At 39.0% G+C, this 22,523-nt stretch overlaps 1 protein-coding gene across 3 annotated transcripts in view; it reads right to left on the reverse strand.

Moving 5' to 3' along the window:
• Window positions 1-2,052: 2,052 nt before the first annotated feature.
• PAPSS1 (3'-phosphoadenosine 5'-phosphosulfate synthase 1) overlaps window positions 2,053-22,523 on the reverse strand; it is a 48,597-nt gene continuing 28,126 nt past the window's right edge. For all 3 annotated transcript variants that reach the window (XM_050895742.1, XM_050895743.1, XM_050895744.1), the window contains 4 exons: window positions 20,784-20,919; window positions 19,059-19,327; window positions 13,568-13,797; window positions 2,053-3,075 (listed from right to left, as the gene is read on the reverse strand). In XM_050895742.1, the coding sequence (XP_050751699.1) occupies window positions 2,937-3,075; window positions 13,568-13,797; window positions 19,059-19,327; window positions 20,784-20,919 (774 nt within the window). In that variant the 3' untranslated portion in view covers window positions 2,053-2,936. The remainder of the gene's footprint in view (window positions 3,076-13,567; window positions 13,798-19,058; window positions 19,328-20,783; window positions 20,920-22,523) is intronic.

The raw sequence follows: 22,523 nt of genomic DNA on the forward strand, positions 1-22,523 counted from the left end.
GAATAAAACTCTTCTTGATTGTTCAAGCAAAATGACCTTTAGAAAAAGGACATACTTGGAAGTTTGATTTTGCTGTTCTTCGTAAAAAAAGAACACACCTATATAACTGCTTAGATTCGTGATTCATGAACATACCAGTTTTTTTCCAGTTAAAAAAAAAAAAGAAGAGTTAATTTAGGAACTGAAGAAATGAGACAATGGAGCTTTTTATTTACCCAGCTGGAAAGTTAGGTCCTGCTTGTCCTCATATCCATGACACGGTTCAAGAGAATTATTACTTTTCTATGGCATGTTCCTGAGATCATTGCTCTTTGGTGACAGAGCAGGTGCAGGAAGACAGGTGTTGGGTGCAACAACCGTTACCTCATTAGTCCTGTTGCTGCCTCCTAGAAGATGCACAACTGTTGTCTCAGAAGAGCCTCAAATGCCATAGCACTCTTAATGAAGTTGAATCTACTGTTAAAAACAGAATGTTAGGACTGGCCAACTGACAACACTACCCATTGAGATAAGGCAGAGAAAAGCTAAAGAAAGAGACACTGGCAAAAGAATAATTTCTGGGGTAGCCCTTTCCTGTAAGTACGGCTTCCTTAAATAAGGCAGCTGTAGACAAGAGGAAAAATTTGAACTCTACAGTGAAAATTTGTATGATACAGGAAAATACTGTTGTATAGAGCAAGTCCTGCCCACAAATTGACCAGATGCTCCTGTTCTTAATCAGCATTATGCTGGGAACGCTGTGGCTGTTGGTTTAATGTTAGAATAAACCCGAAAGCTTCTTTAATAGAGCCTTGCAAGGAATGCTTTCCAGAAGCACTATAACAACAGGGCCTCAGCATCAAACCAGCTAAGTATGAAAACTAGATCTGCTTGTTATCACTGTACTAATTTGCTTGAAAGCATTCCTGCTTCTAAATTAACTTTACAGGATGATTCACATTCTTGCTCACCACTCCCACTCATTTTCTGGACTTCATACAGCACACGTAGCATTTTTAAAACATTAACTTCTGTAGACTTTCACCTGTGTTTGCTATTCTGCCAAAATATTTTTATTATCTTTCATCATAGCTAGCAGAAGAATCAAACCTGACAGCAAGAGTCCAAACTCCAACTTCCAACAGCAAATCCCATTTTAGCAGCTGATAACTCTTGTTCACCTTCATGGTCAAACTTGAAGTTTTGCATGAACAGCTGCACACAGAGGAACTGACTCTTTCTTCTGGATTTCGTACACCCTACATATTGATACAACCTAAAAAGAAAGCCAGGTTTGAAGAAAATCTCTTCAGCAGTTCTGAAGAAATAAGCTTCACACTACCAAAACACAGTCTCAAGTAATTGTTGTGGTTCGCTAATGAACATGCCTCATCTTTTCCCAATTCTGCCTTACTTTCTATCAGAGATAAGAATCCCATTAAAAGATACTTTCTACATCTCTCCAAAGAAACAGAGGAAGAAAAGAGAAGAAAGTAATTCTCAAAGCATTTGTCTTAAATACTACTCTGAACAAGTAAACAAAGCTTGCAAGTAGGTTTCATCCCATTCATTACACGTCCCCCCATCACAACCTTCCCGCCGTCCAAAAAAATCTAGATGAACATATGCTTCATCCAGGCTCAGCAGCAGGCCAGTATCAACGTTCTAAAAACAATTTTGAGCTGGTTCCTCCTATATGCACTGTTTAACAACAGAAAAGTAAGTTTCTGTGAGAAGGATATGAGATAGTTTCTAGCTAATAGGCTAAGAGGGGTTATGACGGTTCCACTGATTACCTGCAAATGCTTGAAAAGATCCCAATAGGTCGGTGCTACTTTACACTTAAAGTGTTTTACTTTTCATTTTTTATGTTTTCCTTTAGCAGTTAATGCTTCACATACTGAATTAACCAACTTCAGGATTTTTGAGGAATCCTAGAAGAACAACAAATGCTTTGTCTTTCAAGCAAGCAAAGCTGAACACAGAGAAGGAGATTACTCTTTGGAGACCTTGAAAAAATAGCCAGAAAATTAACCTCAGGACTAAGCATTTGTACCACAGGAAATGCCAAGATCTAAGGATTTTTTTTTTAATTTTTCTTGCAATAATTAAACATTAATTCAAGGCTGGTCTGCCATACTTTTTTACAAGTTGTAGTAAGCTGAACAACTATATCTGGAACCAAAAACTGGCAAGTTATAGCAAATGAAATAAAACATTCCCTACTGACACCTATGGCAACAAGCACATACAGAAGAAAAAATCTGGATTAGTTATCAAAGTGAAAACTAGGTATTTTCTTTTATTCATTACTCGGCCATCTTTACAGGTCCACAGCAGAAGACAATCACCGGACAATTCAATGAACTCCAAAACTAAACAAAGAAAGCAAAAAATTTTAGTTATGCTACATAAAAAACTCTGCTTTTTGATTACATATAGTGAGAAATTAATGTTAAGTGCTTCTGGAGATGATGATGAGAAAAGGTGAGGACACTTTTACCTTTCACGTTTTAAAACTTTACTTTTTTGATTTATAGATAATCTATCCATAGTTAGGGGTCTAACCATTACATTTTCTCCTACTAACTACTAAAACCAGACACTACCCAGCAGTTTAAATAACATATGAAAAAGCTGCATCTATTTAACAGCTGCAGAACTCATAGGACAGAGGCAGTAAAATATAAAAAAAGACATGAGTTAAAAATCCTACTGCAAGAATATTAACTGTAATAAAAGAGAAGACATTAAAACCAGCAGCTAGTTAGGTGCCAGGACATAATAGAACCCATAAGGACAGGCAAAGAATGATGCTAAGTTAGGAAGAAAGAGTCTGTTTTCAGAGAAGAACTTCCTGACAGACACCACAACAAAGCAACATGAACGGTGACTGTGTGGTCCCCTTCTCGTAAATGGATGAGGCGTCAAAGGTTGATCTGCAGTTAATAAGAGGCCTAAGCCTTCTCCAAGGATTTGTAGTATTCTGTCAGCACAGTCCAAGCCTTAGGAGCCATGAAGCCTTCCGGTGGGTTTTGTCCTTCTCGAGCCAGCTTGCGCATGCGGGTCCCCGATATAAATTCAAAGTCTTCATGGCTGAGAGAGCAGGAGTCGGGACAAGGGGAAAGGGGGAAAAAAGAACATATTTTAGAAGCAGGTAAAGTTGCTCATATTCCTTCTGCTTTATTGATACTTTACAAATTTATTCTTGGGAGTATAATGCTGTATAGCAACAGTCATTTCCAGACATTTAGCCAGCAATGCCAGTAAATCTCTAGAATATACACCCTCTACAATATTCAGCTTAGGCAAGTCCAGAGGTTTAGCAACATGGTCCAACTGATCTCCTGTGGACTGAACTGAGTCTGTGCTTCCAGCTAGCCTGGCTCGCTCTCTCTGAGGAAACAGGGAACTGCTGTTGAGAGAGAACCATCTCCTCCATCTCCTGTCTCGGCCCTCTGCCAAGCAACAGCAGCCATCCTATTTTGCACCTTGCCTTGCCATGGCAGCAGACCAGCCCTATGTTCTGGCTGAAGGTTCCAGTGCTGGCAGTGCCACTAGAGAATGTGAAAAAACAATACTGCACAAAATCTTAGTGAAGGACAGTTTGTAGAACAGAGAAAGTAAAAGCCTCAGAGTCTAGAGGCAAGCTCCACAGCTTTCGCAGCTGGGCCACTGCAAGCCACTGAGCATGCATATACATATATACGCATATCAGTAGTGTGGCACATAACAGTTCAAAATAAAGAAAAAAACAGAGGAATAATAAAAATACCTTCCCCTAAAGATGTCCTTCCCTAAAAAACAGAATTCAGTTGGACAAATGCACAGATGAACCCAGACCAGGATTATCATTGTTAACAGGACAATCTAAATTAATATTAAACTTCTCACGTATGTGGTCATAAGCAGCAAAAGCTCCACAAGTTAAACTCTTATTCCTCACAGGACTGAAACACTAAAAGCAAGACAAGAATGCCAGAGTTCTACCAAATGCTCCAAAGGAAAAATTAATTATTCTTAAATTAAATATGCAATTTTACTTAAGCCATTTGCTCAATTTGCAACATGTATGCATTACTCATTCTTTACTTGTCTGTTTGAAATAAAAGCCAAGTATTGATCTCAGATGCAAGTGCCTTAGATAGAAACAAGAGCCAAGTGTGCCCATCAGAGGGCAGAACTTGGCTCTAGGAGCTGAGCTATGCTCAGTTGGATATGGAACTTAGCAAGATGCAGAAAGCATTCCAGTTCCCTTTCACAAAACCACTATCCCCATAACTTTTTGATTTGGATTGTATACATTTACACAGCAGCACTGCCACACATGCTCTTTTCTTATTGCTCTCAATTTGGGACTGTGGGTTCCTGAAGTGTCACAGCAAGGCAAAAAAACCTACTGTGCTTCAATTCTGCAAAATATGAACTACATAAAAATGAAAACTTAAAGTTGATATAAGCTCATGGGAGAAAAAGTGATGTCACTGCTATTTATAATGCCTGAAAATTTTGTTCCTTAGCAGAGAGATGCCTATGGTTCACTAACACTGCTTGAAGGTAACTTGTGTTCTTTGCAAAGAACTGTTTCTATAAAATATCTGTGGGTAAGTGATAAACCTGGTTAATTCTAGCGACAAAATACTAAGTCTTCAGATGATCAGGAAGAGAAGAGTAAAGCAAGTGCTATAAAGTTTCTCCATGTGTGGTTTTCTCCACAGTGTGGTAGCAATACCAAAGTTCGAGCATTAAAAAAAAAAAAAGTTAGCTGCTTTATCCCCTCCTTGCCTGTTAAGTTTCAGAAAAACACTCAACTTCCTCCCGTGCCCTACAAGTCAAATAAAGGTACTGAGACAATAAATTTAGATATGCCATATAAGTTTGCTTCAATAAGACCCCCAATTCCTTTAGCGTCTTCTCATCCCTAGTTGCATAAAAAACAGCTCTAGGAATCAGAGATAGCAAGAAAGAGAGAAGCATGAAAAGAAGCTAAGGTTATCTATAGAAACTATAAGCAAAGGAAAGAAAAACATGAGTGAGGATCATTTAAGAAACATACTACATTCAGCATGTCATAAAGTGTTTCAAAAATACTATTAAAAAGTACAAAATTACTAATGATGCCCTCTCATTATCCTAAACTTCTCTATTGAATGGGTTTTTCATTAAAAAAAATTACCTTAATTAGTAATCACTGAAGTGACTCAAATGGAGCTTTGGCAATATATACTGTATGTTGAAACAACACAGTAATTTTGCCTTTTTTAAAATTACTGGATTTGCAATGTTATTGTTTCTAGTTTAATCTCCACTTTCATACCTAAAACAGAATATCTGAATAACCACTCAATACTCATTGTCTTTACTAATGGTAAAAATCAAATCTCTTTAATATCACAAGCTGAGATTTCCACTAAGCAGAAATACCTTATCAGTACTGGCACTGTGGTGTGATGTGAACCACGAGCATTTTAAAATAAAACATATCAGTATGAGTGATTTGCTTTTGTGGAAAAACAAACCAGAAAGAAGAGTCAATTGATTTTGCTCATAGTGGATTTTGAGGATATTAGGAGTTACTCTACATAAAATGGATTTGAGCGGAACATGAGGGGGGAAACATTTGACCATTAAAGCTGCTATGAAATATAAATGCCAAAGCCATCCAAATTCCATTCTCAAGTGAGATTTGGAATGACTCTCAATGAAACTTAACTCAAGCCTTTTCTGAGCATGGGATTTAAGTGCCTTTGAAATTTTTATTCAGTGGCTGCTGGAATTAGCTTTCTTTGAGCCACCCTGTATGTTAGTAAATGCTTGCAACGTTGATTTGACCTTTTACTACAAATTGAGTTTGACTAGTACTGACATAATATTTGGTGCCAATGCAATTAAAAGCATTCTCCAAAAGAGAAAGAAAAAAAAGGCAGAAATAAATCCATAACAAAACCTTGTCAACAGAAACCAGTCTTGAAACATATTACATTGAGACTGGTATTTGCTCCATGGCATAGCATCCTAGAACCCTATTACACTCGCAGTGTGGAAAAAGCCTTAGTTATTGAGGACGGGGCTAGGCAGACAGAAAATACGTAACTTTGCTGTGCTCTCATACATCTAGCAAAAGGAGAAAAGGAATCTTTTCTTACACTTCAGATTGTGCCCTCCTTCCATACACAGAGCTATATGTATATACAGACACCCGCAAGTGCACAAGATAATATTTTACATTTGGAAAGCAGCAATTTATTCAGAATAACACAGGAACGAATTTGTGCTGTTAATTAATCTTCAAACTATTCACAGTAACTGAGCATCAGACTCAAAGGACACTACAAACCATGCACAGAAGACTAAGAAGTCATACACCAGTTTTTCCTTTCTTTCAAAGACTAATGTTTTAATCTGTTAAATGGATTTCCCTTTTTTTGTGCATTCAGTAGGTTGGGTTTTTTTACTATAATACCACAAGTGACCCCAGCAACGATGACAGCTCTTTATGCTTTGTTATGAGCTCAAACACCCTAAGAGCAGTGTGTGAGGCCAAGATTTCAAAGACCTTACAGTTCTTGTGACAAAACAAAGAAGTTATCACCAGTTTGCAAGTGGGAAACGACTGCATGAAGATGCCTGCAGTCCTACAGGAAACCTCTGCCGTATCTCTGAGGTGTCAATACAGTACCTTAATACAGTGACTGAGGAGAATATTTTTCCCACTTCAACAATTATTCCCTACAGGTTTAATCTAAGTATAAAATATATTATATAATTGATTTTTCACTTGGGAGCACTAAAGATCAGTCATAATCTTGGGAACCCCGACCTTCTGTTAGGGTATTTGGCACTGTGTGAATGACCCTCTTGGAATTCCCTCTCTCTGTGGAGCGCAGTGTCTGGCATTCTCAAGGTCTTAAGAAATTACTCTTAAATACAAGACTTATGACAGAAGTACAGACCATTCTTTCATAGTTTTGCCTATTCATAAAAATATGGTTTTTTGGAAACAAATGTATGGAAATAAAACAATAACATGACTTATTCACCCTGGTCTGGCTTCAAAACAACTGCCATGTTCTACTCGGCTGGTAAACTTCAGATCCAATTAATTCCTAGGACACTTCATAGCCTCCTTATCTGGGGTTCAGTCCTTTAACAATTCTCCTTCTCTAACTTCACACTTCTTGAACAGGTTCTGTCATGAGATGAAATCTAACCTTACAACCCTTTTCAGAAGGATTTTCACTGAATTTAGATTTGCCTTTGCAGCACCAAGTCATGACTTATACCATAACTCCTACAGGAACAGAACATTGTCCCTTATAGTGTCAAGTCTTTGTTATGTCAGTCTCTGTTATGCCTTGGGAATGCCCCATGATGCTGAATGAACCAGCTAGTACTTGCTAGGTTCAAAACCTAACTGGACATGAACAAACTCTTTGTGAAAGCAGAACAAAATAATGTGATTAATACCAATATATGCAAAGCAAATCCTTTACCTACTATGAATGAAATTCCTTTCTGACTGGCAGGAGGGTTTAAGCCTTCTGAGCTGCTGTAGTGTTTCCATGTATCCTAAATTATGTACTAATGTTAACTGAGAAACCATATTTCACATAGCTAAATTAAGGAGGACAGTCAAGTGTGCTTATCTCAGCCTCTTACTATCGCCTTAAAAATCAGGTATCACACCAAATAAATTTGGGAACAGCATGTACTTAGTTGGAATAGCTTTCCTCTAAGTATGACTTGATAGTATTAAAGCAGTCATGACGACCATATTAAAGGTCCTGGGAATAAACCATATAAAGTTAAAATCTCTCGTCTTCAGATACCCATACTTCATTCACATTTTACAGAAAGCATGAAGAGTCTGCTCCAGTAACCTTACTTATGGGTTTCTTTTAGACAAAATGATCTCATCAGTTTTCTTTCAGGATTAAAAAAAAAAAAAAAAAAAGAAAAAATCCATTTTTCCAGACACTGCTGTGGCTTTTTTAATTGCCAGACTAATTTCTTTTCTTAATTGAGTTTTTTCTCAGCAGCAGTCTGTCGCTCCATTTTATAGAACTGATCTTCTGTAAGGAATTGAGAATCTCTGCTCACCCAAACAACTACTATTATTAAGCCACCAATCCCAAACTACACTTGTCTGGTAACTGTTTGAGAGGCCTTTTTGGCTGAAGAAACACACTAACTTTTTCTGAAGGAATGTCAGCATTAGGTAGGGATTTTTTGGGAGGTGGTGGTGTTTTTTGTTGGTTGCTTGGTTCTTTGGGTTTTTTTTCTTTACACTTCAGTCTAATAGTGGTTCACAGATCAGACATTCATTTGGAATTTCTCCATTGTAACTAGAATTCTACCTATAAACTTTTCCAAAACATGTTTGGACATATTCAGTTATTGATCCAAAATTCTACGAAATCTAAAAGGGTAAAAACTATGATAAGCAAAGGACTGTACCAATATTCATACTAGTTTCTATACGTATTATTTCTTCAGAATTCTATGCAAGTGGAAATGCTCAAGCTTCCCACGGAAACTTAGATTAGGCTTGCTATCTGACTTCAGCAACAATAAAAAGGGAATTTTTATTATCCTCATTTTGACCAAAGAGAAAATAGCAGCTCTACCTGTGTTGCTATACATCACTTCAAAGGCATTCCTCAAATCCTTTTCCTAAATCTTAGTTTTAGACACATCTTTTTCAAAAATATGTTTTAAGACTGCAGTTCCATGAGGTGCTAAACCTAGTTCTAAGATGTACAAGAAACAAATTAAAAACTGTGGTGGCTTCATGAGGTAAAACACAAATACAGTTTCAAGTCATTGGTTGTTCACAGGTCTTAATATTTTAAAGGGTAACTTTAGTCAAACAATTTATACAAGTTAAACTTCGTGCACCACTCAGCAACTACAATTGCTGTGCAGCTAAGGCTTTCACATCAGTCTTTTCTTACCCCCTTTCCTCACATACAATGCTCCATGATTATGCCTGAATGCAACCAGGATATCTCTGCCTTTCCTTATAAACAGGGGTACATGTAGATTCACCTGCTGCCAAGTGACTTCAGCTCCAACACAGCACCAGAGCAGCTCAACATTGTTAACCAGCCGCATGAGGCCCTGACACTCAAAATTAACAGTCATGTTCTCCAGACTGTTCCCAAGCAGAGATATCGGGTCTACTGAAATCCCAAGGGCAGCATGCGTTCTGGAGGATACTAATGGAAATGAGAAACAAACTTAACTTCTATATCAGCTCCACAAAACTGCACTTGCGTGGACACCTTTGGGAGCTGAAGACCTTAAGAACAATAACCTCTTAGAATCACAGGCAGCACACCTGAGAAGTAAGGGCCTTTGTTACTAATTTGGAGGCAGGGCCAGTGGCAGGCTTTTTGATGCTTCCCAGGCTTGCCACCAGGTCACGAGCAGCTTAGCCACAGCAAGGTATCACATAGTTGCCCAGTATCTTATGGTACGTAGCTGACCAGTACCAATCCAGCATGTGAAAACCTAACCCCACAGGCATCTATGGAATATTATCAACAAGTGTCACATCTTTCTCATAAAAGCTGAGCATGAATGTTTAGAGCTGTCACAAGCAAAGCAACTCTCTGCCACTGCTAATGCTACAGCACCAACTTGTCTGACATCCTTCTGGCAGCTGGATCAAGCTTTTGGTAACCTCTCACCACTAGCCAAAGATTCATCCCCCATTGTCCCCATGGCTTGGGATTGCCTTCAGAAGCAGAAAGATAATTCACTAACATCAGCAAAGAGCCCAACTGCAATAACCTCTGCATGTCTTTGCTGCCAAGTCAGATGTGGATCCAACTCTGCCAAATTAGAGGGACACCCAAGATAGCAGATGGTGTCCATTATTGCTTCTCACAAGCACCTTCCCAGATAGAGGAGTCTAGGAGGCCTGAAAGAAGAGATGACCACTTGGGGGCAGAATAACTACTTCCAGCAGCTAAGACACACAGCTCAGCTATAGCTCAGTCCAAGGGAAACCCATTTGCCATAACCTTCTGTGCATCCTTTAGCGATGTAAATTCTTGAATTGCCTAGTTGGCTGTCAAGTCTCCAAGCCTCAAAGAACTGAGAAAGGTGCAATAGAAATCAAGTTACCCATTTCCAAAACAAGTCAGAGCAATGCTTCTATGCATACAACCCCCTTCCCAACATTTTCATGCTGTGTTTTTCACCAGGTAAGTGGTGAGCTCACGGAAGATTTCTACCAGCATTGCTATTTCACAGCCAAGGGTCTTCCACCAGTACTGATCCGCTCATATTTCCAGACAATTCTCTATTCCCTGCCATCCTCCTTACAGAGTCAAACACCACACAGTCCAGGAGTCTGCCACATTTTCAGCATTACACAGACTATCTTGAAATGCAGCCAGCTGCACCCACCCAAGCTCTAACTCTGTCTGGAGCCTACCACAGTGTTCTGTCCATGGCAAGCAGGAGCAATAATGGCGCTCTCTTCAGGGAGCCTGCGTGTGTCCGCATTGCCATCTAGAGGATTGCTGCCACACTCCAGTCCACCCTGTAGTTTACAAACAGTATCTAGGGAAGGACAGGACAAATGATCTTACATTCTGACAGCAGCAGGGCGAAACTGCACACTAATAGCAGCATAGTCTTTTTTCCAAGACAGTGACAGAAACAGAAAAAAAAAAATGCCTCAAACCAAAGGGTGCCCACAGGCATGATGAAAGGATAATAGGGTGCACATAACGTAGTCTGTGACAAAAGGCAAAACCTGTTACCACAGAGATTTCTTTTTTTTTTTCTTTTATCATTTGCTCTGTGTAATGACAGAGGTCCAACTTCATTCCCCTTGATCTAAATCAAATCTATCCTAAGAGTACAGTATCAATGATCACAGAATCAATATTCTACAAAGATTTTCTGTTCCATGCAATGGGAATTCTGGCCTCTCACATTGCTACTCCCCTTCTATTCCAAATTAGTAAGAAGTGACACACCGGTATAACTATTTCACTTTAATCTTTGTGTGTTTATCTTCTAGAACTTGCTGAATTACTTGGACAACAAACAGGACAAATACCCATAGTATCTACTACAACGGCCTTTTGAACCTTATGTTATTATGTATACAGGTTTGCATAAAACTAGCAATACTTACATCACAATCTAGTTACTGTGCACAGCAATGAGGACTTCTAGATGCATCTCAAATAATGAAAGGCACAAAGGTAGTGAAGTGTTCAACAGCTAGTTAAGAGTCAATAAGTTCAGGAAAAGACTTTCATGTCATACACTCTAGGAGTATCCTTCCCTCTGATTTTATTCCTCCTAATGAAAATAACTATGTGTATAAGGGCACAGGTCTGATCTGATGCTACTGTCCATAGCTTCACTTGAGAAAAAAAAAAACCAAACAACCTGCTGCAATGCCATCCAAAGAGAACCTTCACAGTACTAAGGAGAACCTTACACTGGAATGCTGCCTATATGGGAGGGAGGAGGAAGGAAGAATAACATCAGCAAACTACAACTGTTAAATAAGCCTCCCTGATTAGCTTCAATTTTAAAACATCTGCAGTGTAGCAAATCATCAAATTTCTAAACACATATGGACATCGTAGAGTAATACACAGTGAAACTATTTTAATTCTTGTCAGGTTTCAACAGATTTGCCTTTATCATGCTGCTTATGATTGCCAAACAACAGAGGAACATACCATAAAGTTATACTTAGTTATGTAAGAGATGATGACACTTTGCAGCTTTTAAAAATAAAAGCAGATTAATTCAGGTGCTTGGAATTTACTGCTGAAATATAAAGCAGTTACATAACTTACAATCAAGGTTAAGCCAGCACACTATCTACTAATAAACATAATTCATGGTAAGAAAGACACAAGCTGCTGAACAAAACTTGTTGGTTGATTGTCTGTTGTGACTTAACCCCAGCCAGCAGCTTAGCACCACGCAGCTGCTCCCTCACTCCCCCCTGCTCCCAGTGGGATGGGGAGGAAGATCGGGGGAAAAAAGGTGAAACTTGTGGGTTGAGACAAGAACAGTTTAATAACTGAAGTAAAATATAATACTAACAATAGTAATAATGAAATATAATAATAATAGTAATGAAAAGGAACAAAAAAAAAAAAAAGAAGAGGGAACAAAAGGAAAAAAAAAAACCATAAAACAGTGATGCACAATGCAGTTAGTCACCACCTGCTGACTGATGCCAGAGCCACGACCCGTGCCTCCCGGCCAACTGCCCCCTGTTTAGATACTGAGCATGATGTTCCATGCTATGGAATACCCCTTTGGCTAGTTCAGGTCAGCTACCCTGGCTAGGCTCCCTCCCAGCTTCTTGCACACCTGCTTGCTGGCAGAGCATGGGAAACTGAAAAGTCCTTGGCTTGAGATAAGCACTACTTAGCAACAACTAAAACATCAGCGTGTTATCAACATCATTCTCACACTAAATCCAAAACACAGCACTGTACCAGCTACTAAGAAGAGAGTTAACTCTGTCCCAGCCGAAACCAGGACCTTGTCACAAGCCACAGTGACATCCTTGGAGACTTTTATACTCAGTGTAACTGCAGCATAAGCAGCTGAAGAACAAGAGATAGGTTCATTTTTACAGATCAATCTGATTTCATGCTTCCATCATGATTTCATGCTGATTTCATGCTTTCAAAGACAAACTGTGTTGTACAGACATGCTTCTTCAGTTAGAGGCAGTAGGAAATAGTCAGAATATTAAAAAAATACAAGGTTTTTTTAGAAAAACATCTTGCTTGACAGTTTGTATTTCAGTACTAACTTCAACTGCAGTTTGATGTAAAGCAAAAGTACAGTTCAACAATCTGAATAAAGAGGTTTAAACTAAAGTGACAAATCATCTTCCTAGTCCCACTCATTGGCACCACAACAACACACACAGTGAGTTTTGGACTCCGCTATGCCACATGAGTGAAAAATAATATTGCAACACACAGAAGGTGAAATTACCTGTCCTGGAACTGGATCAAAAACAAAAAAACCAAAAAAACCCCCAAAAAACCAAAAAAACCCCCACAAACCCAGCTGAAAACCCTGGGACATACAATGGACTTAGAGTATAATTTCACATTATTGTTAAACAGAGCAAATAGCTATTTGTCACCCTCTCTTGTCCACTATCTTCTCCCTGCTGCACTCTCTCATTGTTTCTCTTCCATCGTATCTGATGCATACCTGACACTTGAGAAGCATATTTAGAAAGATAAACCAGCAGAAAGCTGATCTCACCATTACAATAAATTGTAATTTTTTCTGTGGACTTAGCAATCTGTGCCAACATGTTCCAGAATTAGAGAAACTCCAGTACCTGGGAGGAAAAGGGGAGCTACCAGTGGCAGCTAAAGTTGGATCAGGTCAGTTGTGCTGTGAAACCGCACCCAAATCATGCTGAAGTCAAGCTGCATTCATGATCTAAAACCACATCTAAACACTTCCATCTTTGAGCAATATGAATTTAATTAAAACCAATTTTTTTTTGTGGGCGGGGGGTAAAAGGCAGCTATTGCTCAAGAAGTCTTAAAATGAAAATACAACTTACTGATCAGAGTCATAATAATCCATGCACTTCTTTTTCTTATTATACGCTGCAACTCTGAAGGGTACAATTTCCAGTGCTCGGAGGCCTGGAGCCATTGTCAACACTTTGGCACCATGGGTTGGTTCATACAGATCTTTCCCAGTGTCAGGGTGGGGCATCCCTGCTGGATCTCGCCCTACAATGTAGAAGTTAGCTCCTGCAACCATCCGTGATCTACAGTGCCACTGAACCTAGAACAGAGACAGGGAAAAACAGAAAACAGTCAAAATATGATCCTTAATACGTGCATGCATTGTATAATTACCACTTTTTCCCTAATCGGACATGATTTTTACTATGGAGCCTGTCGTGGTTTAAGCCCAGCTGGCAACAAAGCACCACGCAGCTGCTCGCTCACTCCTCCCCCCTGGCGGGACAGAGAGGAGAAAATACAAAAAAAAGCTCGTGGGTCGAGACAAGGACAGGGAGGGATCACTCACAAATTATGGTCACAGGCAAAACAGACTCTTTTTGGGGGAAAAATAAACCAATTTCATTTGTTAACAACCAAATCAGAGTAGGATGATGAGAAATAGAACCATATCCTAAAAACACACCTTCCCCCCACCCTTCCCTTCTTCCCGGGCTCAGCTTGGGTCCCGATACCTCTACCTCCTCCCCCCAAGCGAGTGGCGCAGCGGGTCAGGAATGGGGGCTGCGGTCAGTTCGTCCCACATTGTCTCTGCCGCTCCTTCCTCCTCAGGGGGAGGACTCCTCACACTCTTCCCCAGCTCCAGCGTGGGGTTCCTCTCATGGGGGTCAGCCCTCCATGAGTTTCTCCAACTGAAGTCCTTTCCATGCACTGCAGTCCTCTGCAAACTGCTCCAGCGTGGGCTCTCCCAGAGTCAGGGCCTTTTCCGGGCCCGGCCACCTGCTCCAGCGTGGGGTCCTCCACGGGCTGCAGGGGAATCTCTGCTCCAGCGTTAAGCCTCCACGGGCTGCAGGGGGACAGCCTGCCGTCTCACCGCAGGCTGCAGGGGAATCTCTGCTCCGGCACACCTCCTCCCTCTCCTTCTTCACTGACCTCGATGTCTGCATGGTTGTTCCTCTCACATCCCACTCTTCACCACAGCTGCTCTTCTTCCTCCTCCATCTTCCTCTTCCTCCACCCTTTAGCTCTCCCAGCAGTCTTTTCCCCTTCTTAAATATGCTATCACAGAGGCGCTACCACCGTTGCTGACTGGCTCGGCCTTGGCCAGAGCCGGGTCCGAGTTTGGAGCCAGGGGAGCTTCTAGCAGCTTCTCACAGGAGCCACCCCTGTAGCCCCTCCCCCGCTACACAAACCCAACAGAGCCACAACAAAACAAAGAATCAGTTATGTGAGTCACCACCAAACTTACAACTAAGGCATGCTATTCCCCTGTTTCATTTGCACATTAGGATACTTAAAAAGTTACTTTAGCACGGTGTTTGGAACAGTATAATCAGGGCAAGAAAGATGGAGCTTGTCCATTTCTTAGCTCGGTTCTTCCTGATGTTGTCACCCTCCATCCCTTTCCTTTTATATAAAAAGATCAACACAAAAGCAACTGCTTTGGGAAGCTTAGTGGGATGTAGCCGTATATTGCTCTTTTTTAATCACAGAAATTTCTCTAAAAAGACACCTTGACCGACAGCTGCCAAACATCTCATCAGAAGACAGAAAAGATAGGCTACTTAAACATAGTGTTCACAAGTGAGCTAATCAACCTATCTGCACATTAAAAAAGAAAAGTTACCCATGCTCAGCATTTTCATGTGGTGCATGTGGCAAGGATGTTGTCCGACGCAGGACTTTAACGCTTAGTCTGCATCAATATTAAGACCCAAAGGACATACAAGCTAGGTACATGCTGCACATCAATGCTTGGAACAGGCTTTCAGAGCACTGAGACTGCCTATTTATACCACAAGCTTCCAAGATGAAAACTGACAAAGCAACTCTAGCTTTGGTAAATATTTAGTCACTTTTCCCCGATAATTTTGAAATAATTTGATTCTAACACATCTATATGAACTGGGGAGGAACCAATGTCAAAATCAGAAACTTCAGCTTTACTGCATTTTTGCTTGGATGCACCAACTCCCTTCCATCTAATATTTGAAGTATTGTAAATATTGACAAACAGCTTTCCCACATTACTTTGCTGCACATTTCAAAATGAGTGGTTTCATAACTAACAACTTGTTTAGAAATGCATCTCTCTTACTAAATACGGTGAGAGGGTTTTTTTCTCCCAAAGACAGTTTGCAGTATTTACTAGATCCTAGACTTAGATATGTTACACTTATGACAGTTTTTAGACTCATTATGTTTTAGGACTGTTGGTGAATTTTCTTAATTCATTTTTATATGTAATATTTTCATTAGAAAATTTAACTGCGATACCATAACTAAACTCTATTTAGTAATTAAGTGTTGTCTGCCAAATACTAGGCTACCAAATAAGACATGCATTGTCCTATTCAGTAGATAAAAGGAAGGATGTCCTTGTACTTAGAAACTATGTAGGCTTCAGCAAGTAACAATATGTGATAAAACGGCAAGATGTTCCTCAATATCGGTATTGTATCCCCGGCTCTATTACTAAATTACAAAGTGAGCCAAACCCAGAGAAGTCCTTCATAACTAGGGGAAAGGTAAAAGTGGCAGGGGGAAGCACAACCACCGACTCAATTCAAGACTGAAGAAACTTGCCCCCCCACCCGTAAGGAGCATGCGTGCTAATCCACATCGCAAGCAGAGTTAATTTTAAATACAACTGAGCAGTAATGAATGAAGTGTTTATCACTAGCCAATGAGTGTAAACTTAGGCGTGTTTTTACTGATTGTTACTAATTAGATAACTGGATATAAACCCTGTGATAATGGTATGCGGCATGCACGTTAGGTGGAGTGATCCCCCATGCATCCAGCGCTGTAATAAAGAATGCCTGCCTTCTAAAATTTCAAACTAAGTCTTAGAGGGCTATTCTTTTGCGACCGAATTTTTGGTATCAACTGTACAGTACAGGAAAAGTAAAATAACTATTACTTTAGGTAACAAAGACACACCACTTCAGGAAATGTCCATCTGTTCTTATACTGGGAAGTATTCCCCTAAAAGAATTGTCATACCATCTATATAGCTTAGTATCTGCCAAAGGATACTCAGAGAAGAGTTTAAAAAAACCAGCAAGTATATAACAGTAGTTTCTTATATGTGCAGCCTTACCTTCACACAAAACTAAAGGGTCTACCCAGTAACTACATAGTATAAAATAGCTTCACAAGTTGAACGGTAATTAACATCTGTCAAAACATCTATCAAGCACTAAAGGGAAAAAAGAAGGGGAGGCAGGAGGGGAAAAAAAAAACAACACAAATCATAGGACAAAAGTTGCTGCCACTACCTCATAGTAAATGGACAATGTGATGGATAAATTTTCCTTCCATTACAAAAAAAAATTTGCATCTGCCTGCTGCAAATCTTTACATAAAACAAAATCACAGTGTTTCATATTTTAGTCACTGTGTGTGCTGTTCTGTGTTAATAAGCTTTAGGCAAGAAGATCAAAAGTGATTTCTCAAAGTGGTAACTAACTGTTAGTTCTACGTTAGTTCTATAACTAATAGTTAGAGAAACCATTCAAGGAGGAAGTTTTGCAGTCAATATAGACAGAGTTCTGTAAATCAGTAGCCAGATAATGAAATTAGGAACCAGTCATGAGTTACAAGGGTAACATTGGTATCAGTTTTCATCTTGACCACAGCCAGACATTACACATGACAGATTCCACCGCTGTTCAAGCATATAGGGTGCTATGGAAGCATCTGGATACTGATAGCTATGCTAATAATTTTAATATGCTACAAGCACAGAGTGGGCCATACACATGAAATTCCAGCATATCACAGCAGCTAGCAGCATATTTTCTGAAACTATTCTAGCATAGTTAAGAAATTTAAGTTTCATGTTGTCATTTGGGTAACAGCAAGTAAGAACTCCATTTTGAATAAGCGAAGCTATTTGACTAAGACAATTTAGAACAGTGTAAACCACATGTCTGAAAGATAAAACTAGCAGCTCTTGTCCCATTTCTATACACCCATACTACTTCAGAACATGTTTACTTTCCTAAGCAGGTGAATTTATTGCATTTTGATACAGCATTTTCCCTTATAGAACTGTTTCTTTTCTTTCAAGGTAATTATCAGGAATGTTAAAAATACAAAGATGCTAAATTGATGCTTATGAAATGTGTCCATTGAAATCTTTACAGACTGGAAGGCCATATCCATCCTGTAGATAACTACACTAACAGCTGCTTGTTGTTCTGTAAAGCACTTGTGCTACAGAAACAAATCTGGTACCAATGTCTTTTAAATGACCTATGGAAAATGATTAAAGGAATAGTCTCTTTTATTACTTGGCTACAAACATTATTGTCAGGCTGTACTCTGAGGTCACTGGAAATGCCATATAGGTTAGGAGAAAACTCTTATTCTGTTCAGAATAAGGACTGTGGATTTTGTTCCTCCTCATATTCTCATGAATACAAGACTGAAGTAGAAGATTTCTGTTAATTCTCACAAAAGGTCTATGGGGAACAGTACAAGATTCCCTACAGTAACTCACTAACATGCCTCAACTAGATGTGGACTATAGTTTTTTCTCTGGACTGAAAGGCAGTGCAAGCTCTGTTTGATCAGTCAACTGGCCAGCAGAAAATAAGCGACACCTGTCTAATTTAATTTCACTGGTGAGATCTCCTATCTATAAAAAAGCTACCACAGAGTTAACCTCTTGAGCCTGGTCAGAATTTGAACTTCCTGTGACTCATTGGAGGGGGGGAAGTAATGAGATGGAGAACCAATATCCCCTAAAGGAATTACCCTCAAATGAGAGCATTTATTCTCTCTGCTGCTTCCCACAAGCCTCTAGGGATTCCAACCCAAGCCCTGGCTTCTAAATAAAGTGTTGCCAAAGAACTATTTCATACAAAAGCCTTGAAACAATTCTCTCTGAATTAAGTTTGCCAAAAAATAAACAAAGCCTTTTTCTTTTTTTTCTAATTTGTGTATAGCCCTCCAACATACGAACTTTTTGCTTAACAGTCATAAAACTTAAGTATCTTAACATTCAGGACAACTATTTGGTATGTTAACAGATCTTATAATTCCTTCTGAAAAAGACTGTAAAAAAGGAGGAAGGATTAATTTGTTATCATACCCTTATAACTAAAGAAAGGAGCACATAAACCCAATATTGTCTCCCACCATTTCCACCAAATCCTCCAATACAGAAGTTTCTTCATAGAAGAATGTTCTGGTTGATGACAGAGGCAGCATTTACAGTCTGGTTTCCCAAGGAAAATTAGTCTACTCTCTCCATTAAAAAAACCATAACGCACAAACATCAGGCATAGCACGAAATACTTTAGTGCACTATCAAAGGGGTTTGGTTTTGTTTTAAACTCTTGATGTATTTACCTCAGTTGGTCCAGCATACATCATGGGGGAAGGGAATATAGCCACCACTGTTGTTTCTGGATTCAAGATTCCCTCCTCCAGTACTGCAGCATGTTGCTTCATGCGCCACATGAGAGGAACATCATCCTCCTTTGTCCAGCCTCCAAGTGGATGCAAGAGTAAAACTGGGCGCCGGTAGCCACGTTCCAAAAGCTGCTTATGAGTATCCTGCATTAAAAGAGCATGCCCATTGTGCACTGGGTTGCGTAACTGGAACGCAAAGACAGCATCTACAGACAAAAAACAGACAAAAGATATAAGGAAAGCAAGTTATTTTATCAGGAGTTGTACAACCATAGAAAAATCTTCAAACAGTACAATCTTTCCTCTGAACTCTATTAAACAAGTATAATAGCAGTAGTCACAGGTCATTAAAGGATTATGAATTACTACAAAATCATTATACTCAATAAGCAAAACTTATAAAACACAACCATACTAATAAAACCATAAATCAGCTTTCTTCACTTTTGAGATTTCCGCAGAATTACTCTAGTTTCTCCAATAGCTATAATCTTCTCTTTGGATTTTTCACTTGCATGAGCATATAATATAAAGTTAAATTCTAAGAGGAAATCAAACTATGCTACCTGTCTTAAAGGCTCAATGTATCATCAGGAGAACAAATGGACATGTTTGCAACAAAACACATAAAAGGGGATTTAATGTGCTTTAATAAGTTTCCTTCACCTAAACAGCTTAGTAGAGTTTACGCACAGTGCGAACAAAGCAAGGTTAACTGATATTCCAAAGTATTACAAACCCTTTGACAAAAAACCCTGACACAACCAGGATTTCTCCCATCTGCAAATTAAGATGAACTAAGGTACCCTGCAAGACAGCAAAATCACCGTAAGTGAGAGGTTTCCCAATAAGGAACCAATGAAATCTAGAGAACAGGATTTTTTCAGGTATCAAATATATTTATTTAGGGGCTAGCTAAAACAAAGACTGGTATCTCAAACCTGCAGATCCTGGAAATACTGACCACACTGAAAAAAGACAGAAGCTCAGGACCAATCTCGGTTTGCATTCTTGATGTTAATCTCTTCCCTCACACTTAGAAGTGCTTAGCAGCTGCCTGCCAGTTGCTGCCACAATGAAGGCAGTATGTTTGATTGTCCTCTGCTTTATGACATTAGTCAGCCTCTTATTTATCTGCCTAACACAACGGCTTTAGTGAGAAAAACTGTTTTGTTTCTTCTGCAATATAAAGCTAGCAGTTAGCTCACAATTTTTAACTATGATACATTCTACTTTGCACCAGTCTACTTGCATTACTGTCATAAGCTTTGCTCGCCAGAAGCAGCATGGAACAGACTTAAAAATATAAGAGCATGAAAGCTCAGCAGTCAACCATACCTCTACAGTTTTAGCTGAATCTGATAATTTTTAAATCACGTTCTACCACATTTTAACAGTATCTTTTCTTGCATTAGTAACATGTCTAGTGTGCATGGAAGGATGAAATTCAGAACCTCAGGCATTACCAGCTACTCTTGCCTGTTTAGGCAATGCAATGCCCGAGATCATAAAAATTTAATACCAGTAAAAGGCAAAGAATGCCACCTAAGAGAGCATTCAAAATCTTCATCCTTGAAACAATGCTAGTCCCTGTGGCATTGAGGCAGCAGGCATTTGGATGAATCTTTGCAGGAAGAAACAGAACAAGAAAAATTTACTCACCAGCATTCATTTCCTTGAATTTCTGTCTTAGTTCAGCTGGAGTGAGACGGTATTGATCAAGTCCATCATTCCAATAAATACGATCAAGGACCTGTAGATCTCCACCTACAAGCCAGTTCCCTTGCTCCATAACCATCTAAGAAAATAAAGGAAAATCCTTGTTAGGATTGGTTGTCAGGTTCTCCTGAGCATCTAGAGCATTGCAATGGGGGCATATCTTTACCAAGGGAAGAGTTCCAGGCTAATTTTATTTGCCAGTCTCAAGTCAAGCATCAATGTTTGTTGTTGTTGTTGTTTTAAAATCACTGGAACATAGTCCAGACACGTTATACCATGGTGCAGGAGAGATGCACGTATCTTCAGTAGGCACATGCCTTTCTTTCAAAATAAAGGATTTTTTTAATATCTAGAAAGTAGCCAGTATTCTTAACCAACATTATTACAGGACAAAAAGAGATAGTGGCTGGAAAGCCTAATATATTAAGTGCACTGAAGTTGCACACTTGATAGTTGTTGGTCAAAGCAAATGCAGTTCCAGTATCACCCTGCAGTTTACAAGATTCTGGTCAGCAATAAAGTAACAAATAAAACAGTTCTGATTAACTACTCACCCACTTTAATTTACAAATAAAATCAGAATCTTTGAAGTAGGATAGCTTTTGGATTTGTTTCACAGTAGTACTTTACCGAGGCAACGTATTGTACACTCACTAGAATTCTTTTGATATCTTCAAATATCACCTCACCCTTTATTAAAAAAAGAATTATGGCAAGCTGCTTAACATACTCTAGCAATGGCCATAGAAATCACTCAGAAATTGTTAATTTCTGAGAATGCATTTGCTTTTGAAGATGGAACCACAAAAAACTTCCAAGTTTCATACACATTTCTGATAATTTTTTAGCCCTATGTAATTTAAAGATGACAACAAACGTTGATATAAGACATTACATACTAAACCCACAAGCCAAGATGTTAAAATTAAGTGTGGATTTTTCAATTTATTTTTGCTTTGAGATAGAGGACCTGGTGGAATTAAATGATGCTACAGTCACCATCCCCTTCCAAAAGAAAATGCCAGACTTTGACATCTTACCAAGGTGGGGGGGAAGGTGTGATAAAGATATGAAGATGAGAAAACTCTGCACTAGCGTAACTCTCAGGGACCCAAAGATTTCTGATTAATTAGAAAGGCCATCAGATTCATGTGCTGTCATGATACTACTATACGCTCCAGTACAGACATAAGAACATAGTTCCTCATCTTCTACATTAGTTTCAGCCATGTCATTCTGTAATTGCTAATGCATTATAACAAGTCATTCAAATCTTATCTGCATGAGATTTTCTTAGAATTTCTTAAATTTATGTTAAGTTTTCAATAAAGGGGTAATCTTATGTTCATCAGCACAGAACACATCAAGGGCTTTGAAAATCTTCCAGAATACTCTTACTTGTATCTAGCAGGAGATGTCCTTTTTCAGATATACTCCTGAATACAACTGCAGTCAGTAAAAGGATGTCATTACACATTAATAAAAAAATTGATTACACATTAATAAAGAAGTAAAAAAATCCATAGTTTTCACATATGTATAACTATTAGTCATACAGATACTTTTAGAACACATCAAAGGCTTTCCCTTTTTAAGGGCAAGCTCATAATTTGAGGTTGGTTTGATTTCTTTTTATCTGATTTTAAGTCCTAGTTGTAAACAAAAAATACTAGAGACACAAAT

The sequence above is a fragment of the Gymnogyps californianus genome, chromosome 4 (assembly GCF_018139145.2).
Source record: "Gymnogyps californianus isolate 813 chromosome 4, ASM1813914v2, whole genome shotgun sequence".
Classification (NCBI taxonomy): domain Eukaryota; kingdom Metazoa; phylum Chordata; class Aves; order Accipitriformes; family Cathartidae; genus Gymnogyps; species Gymnogyps californianus.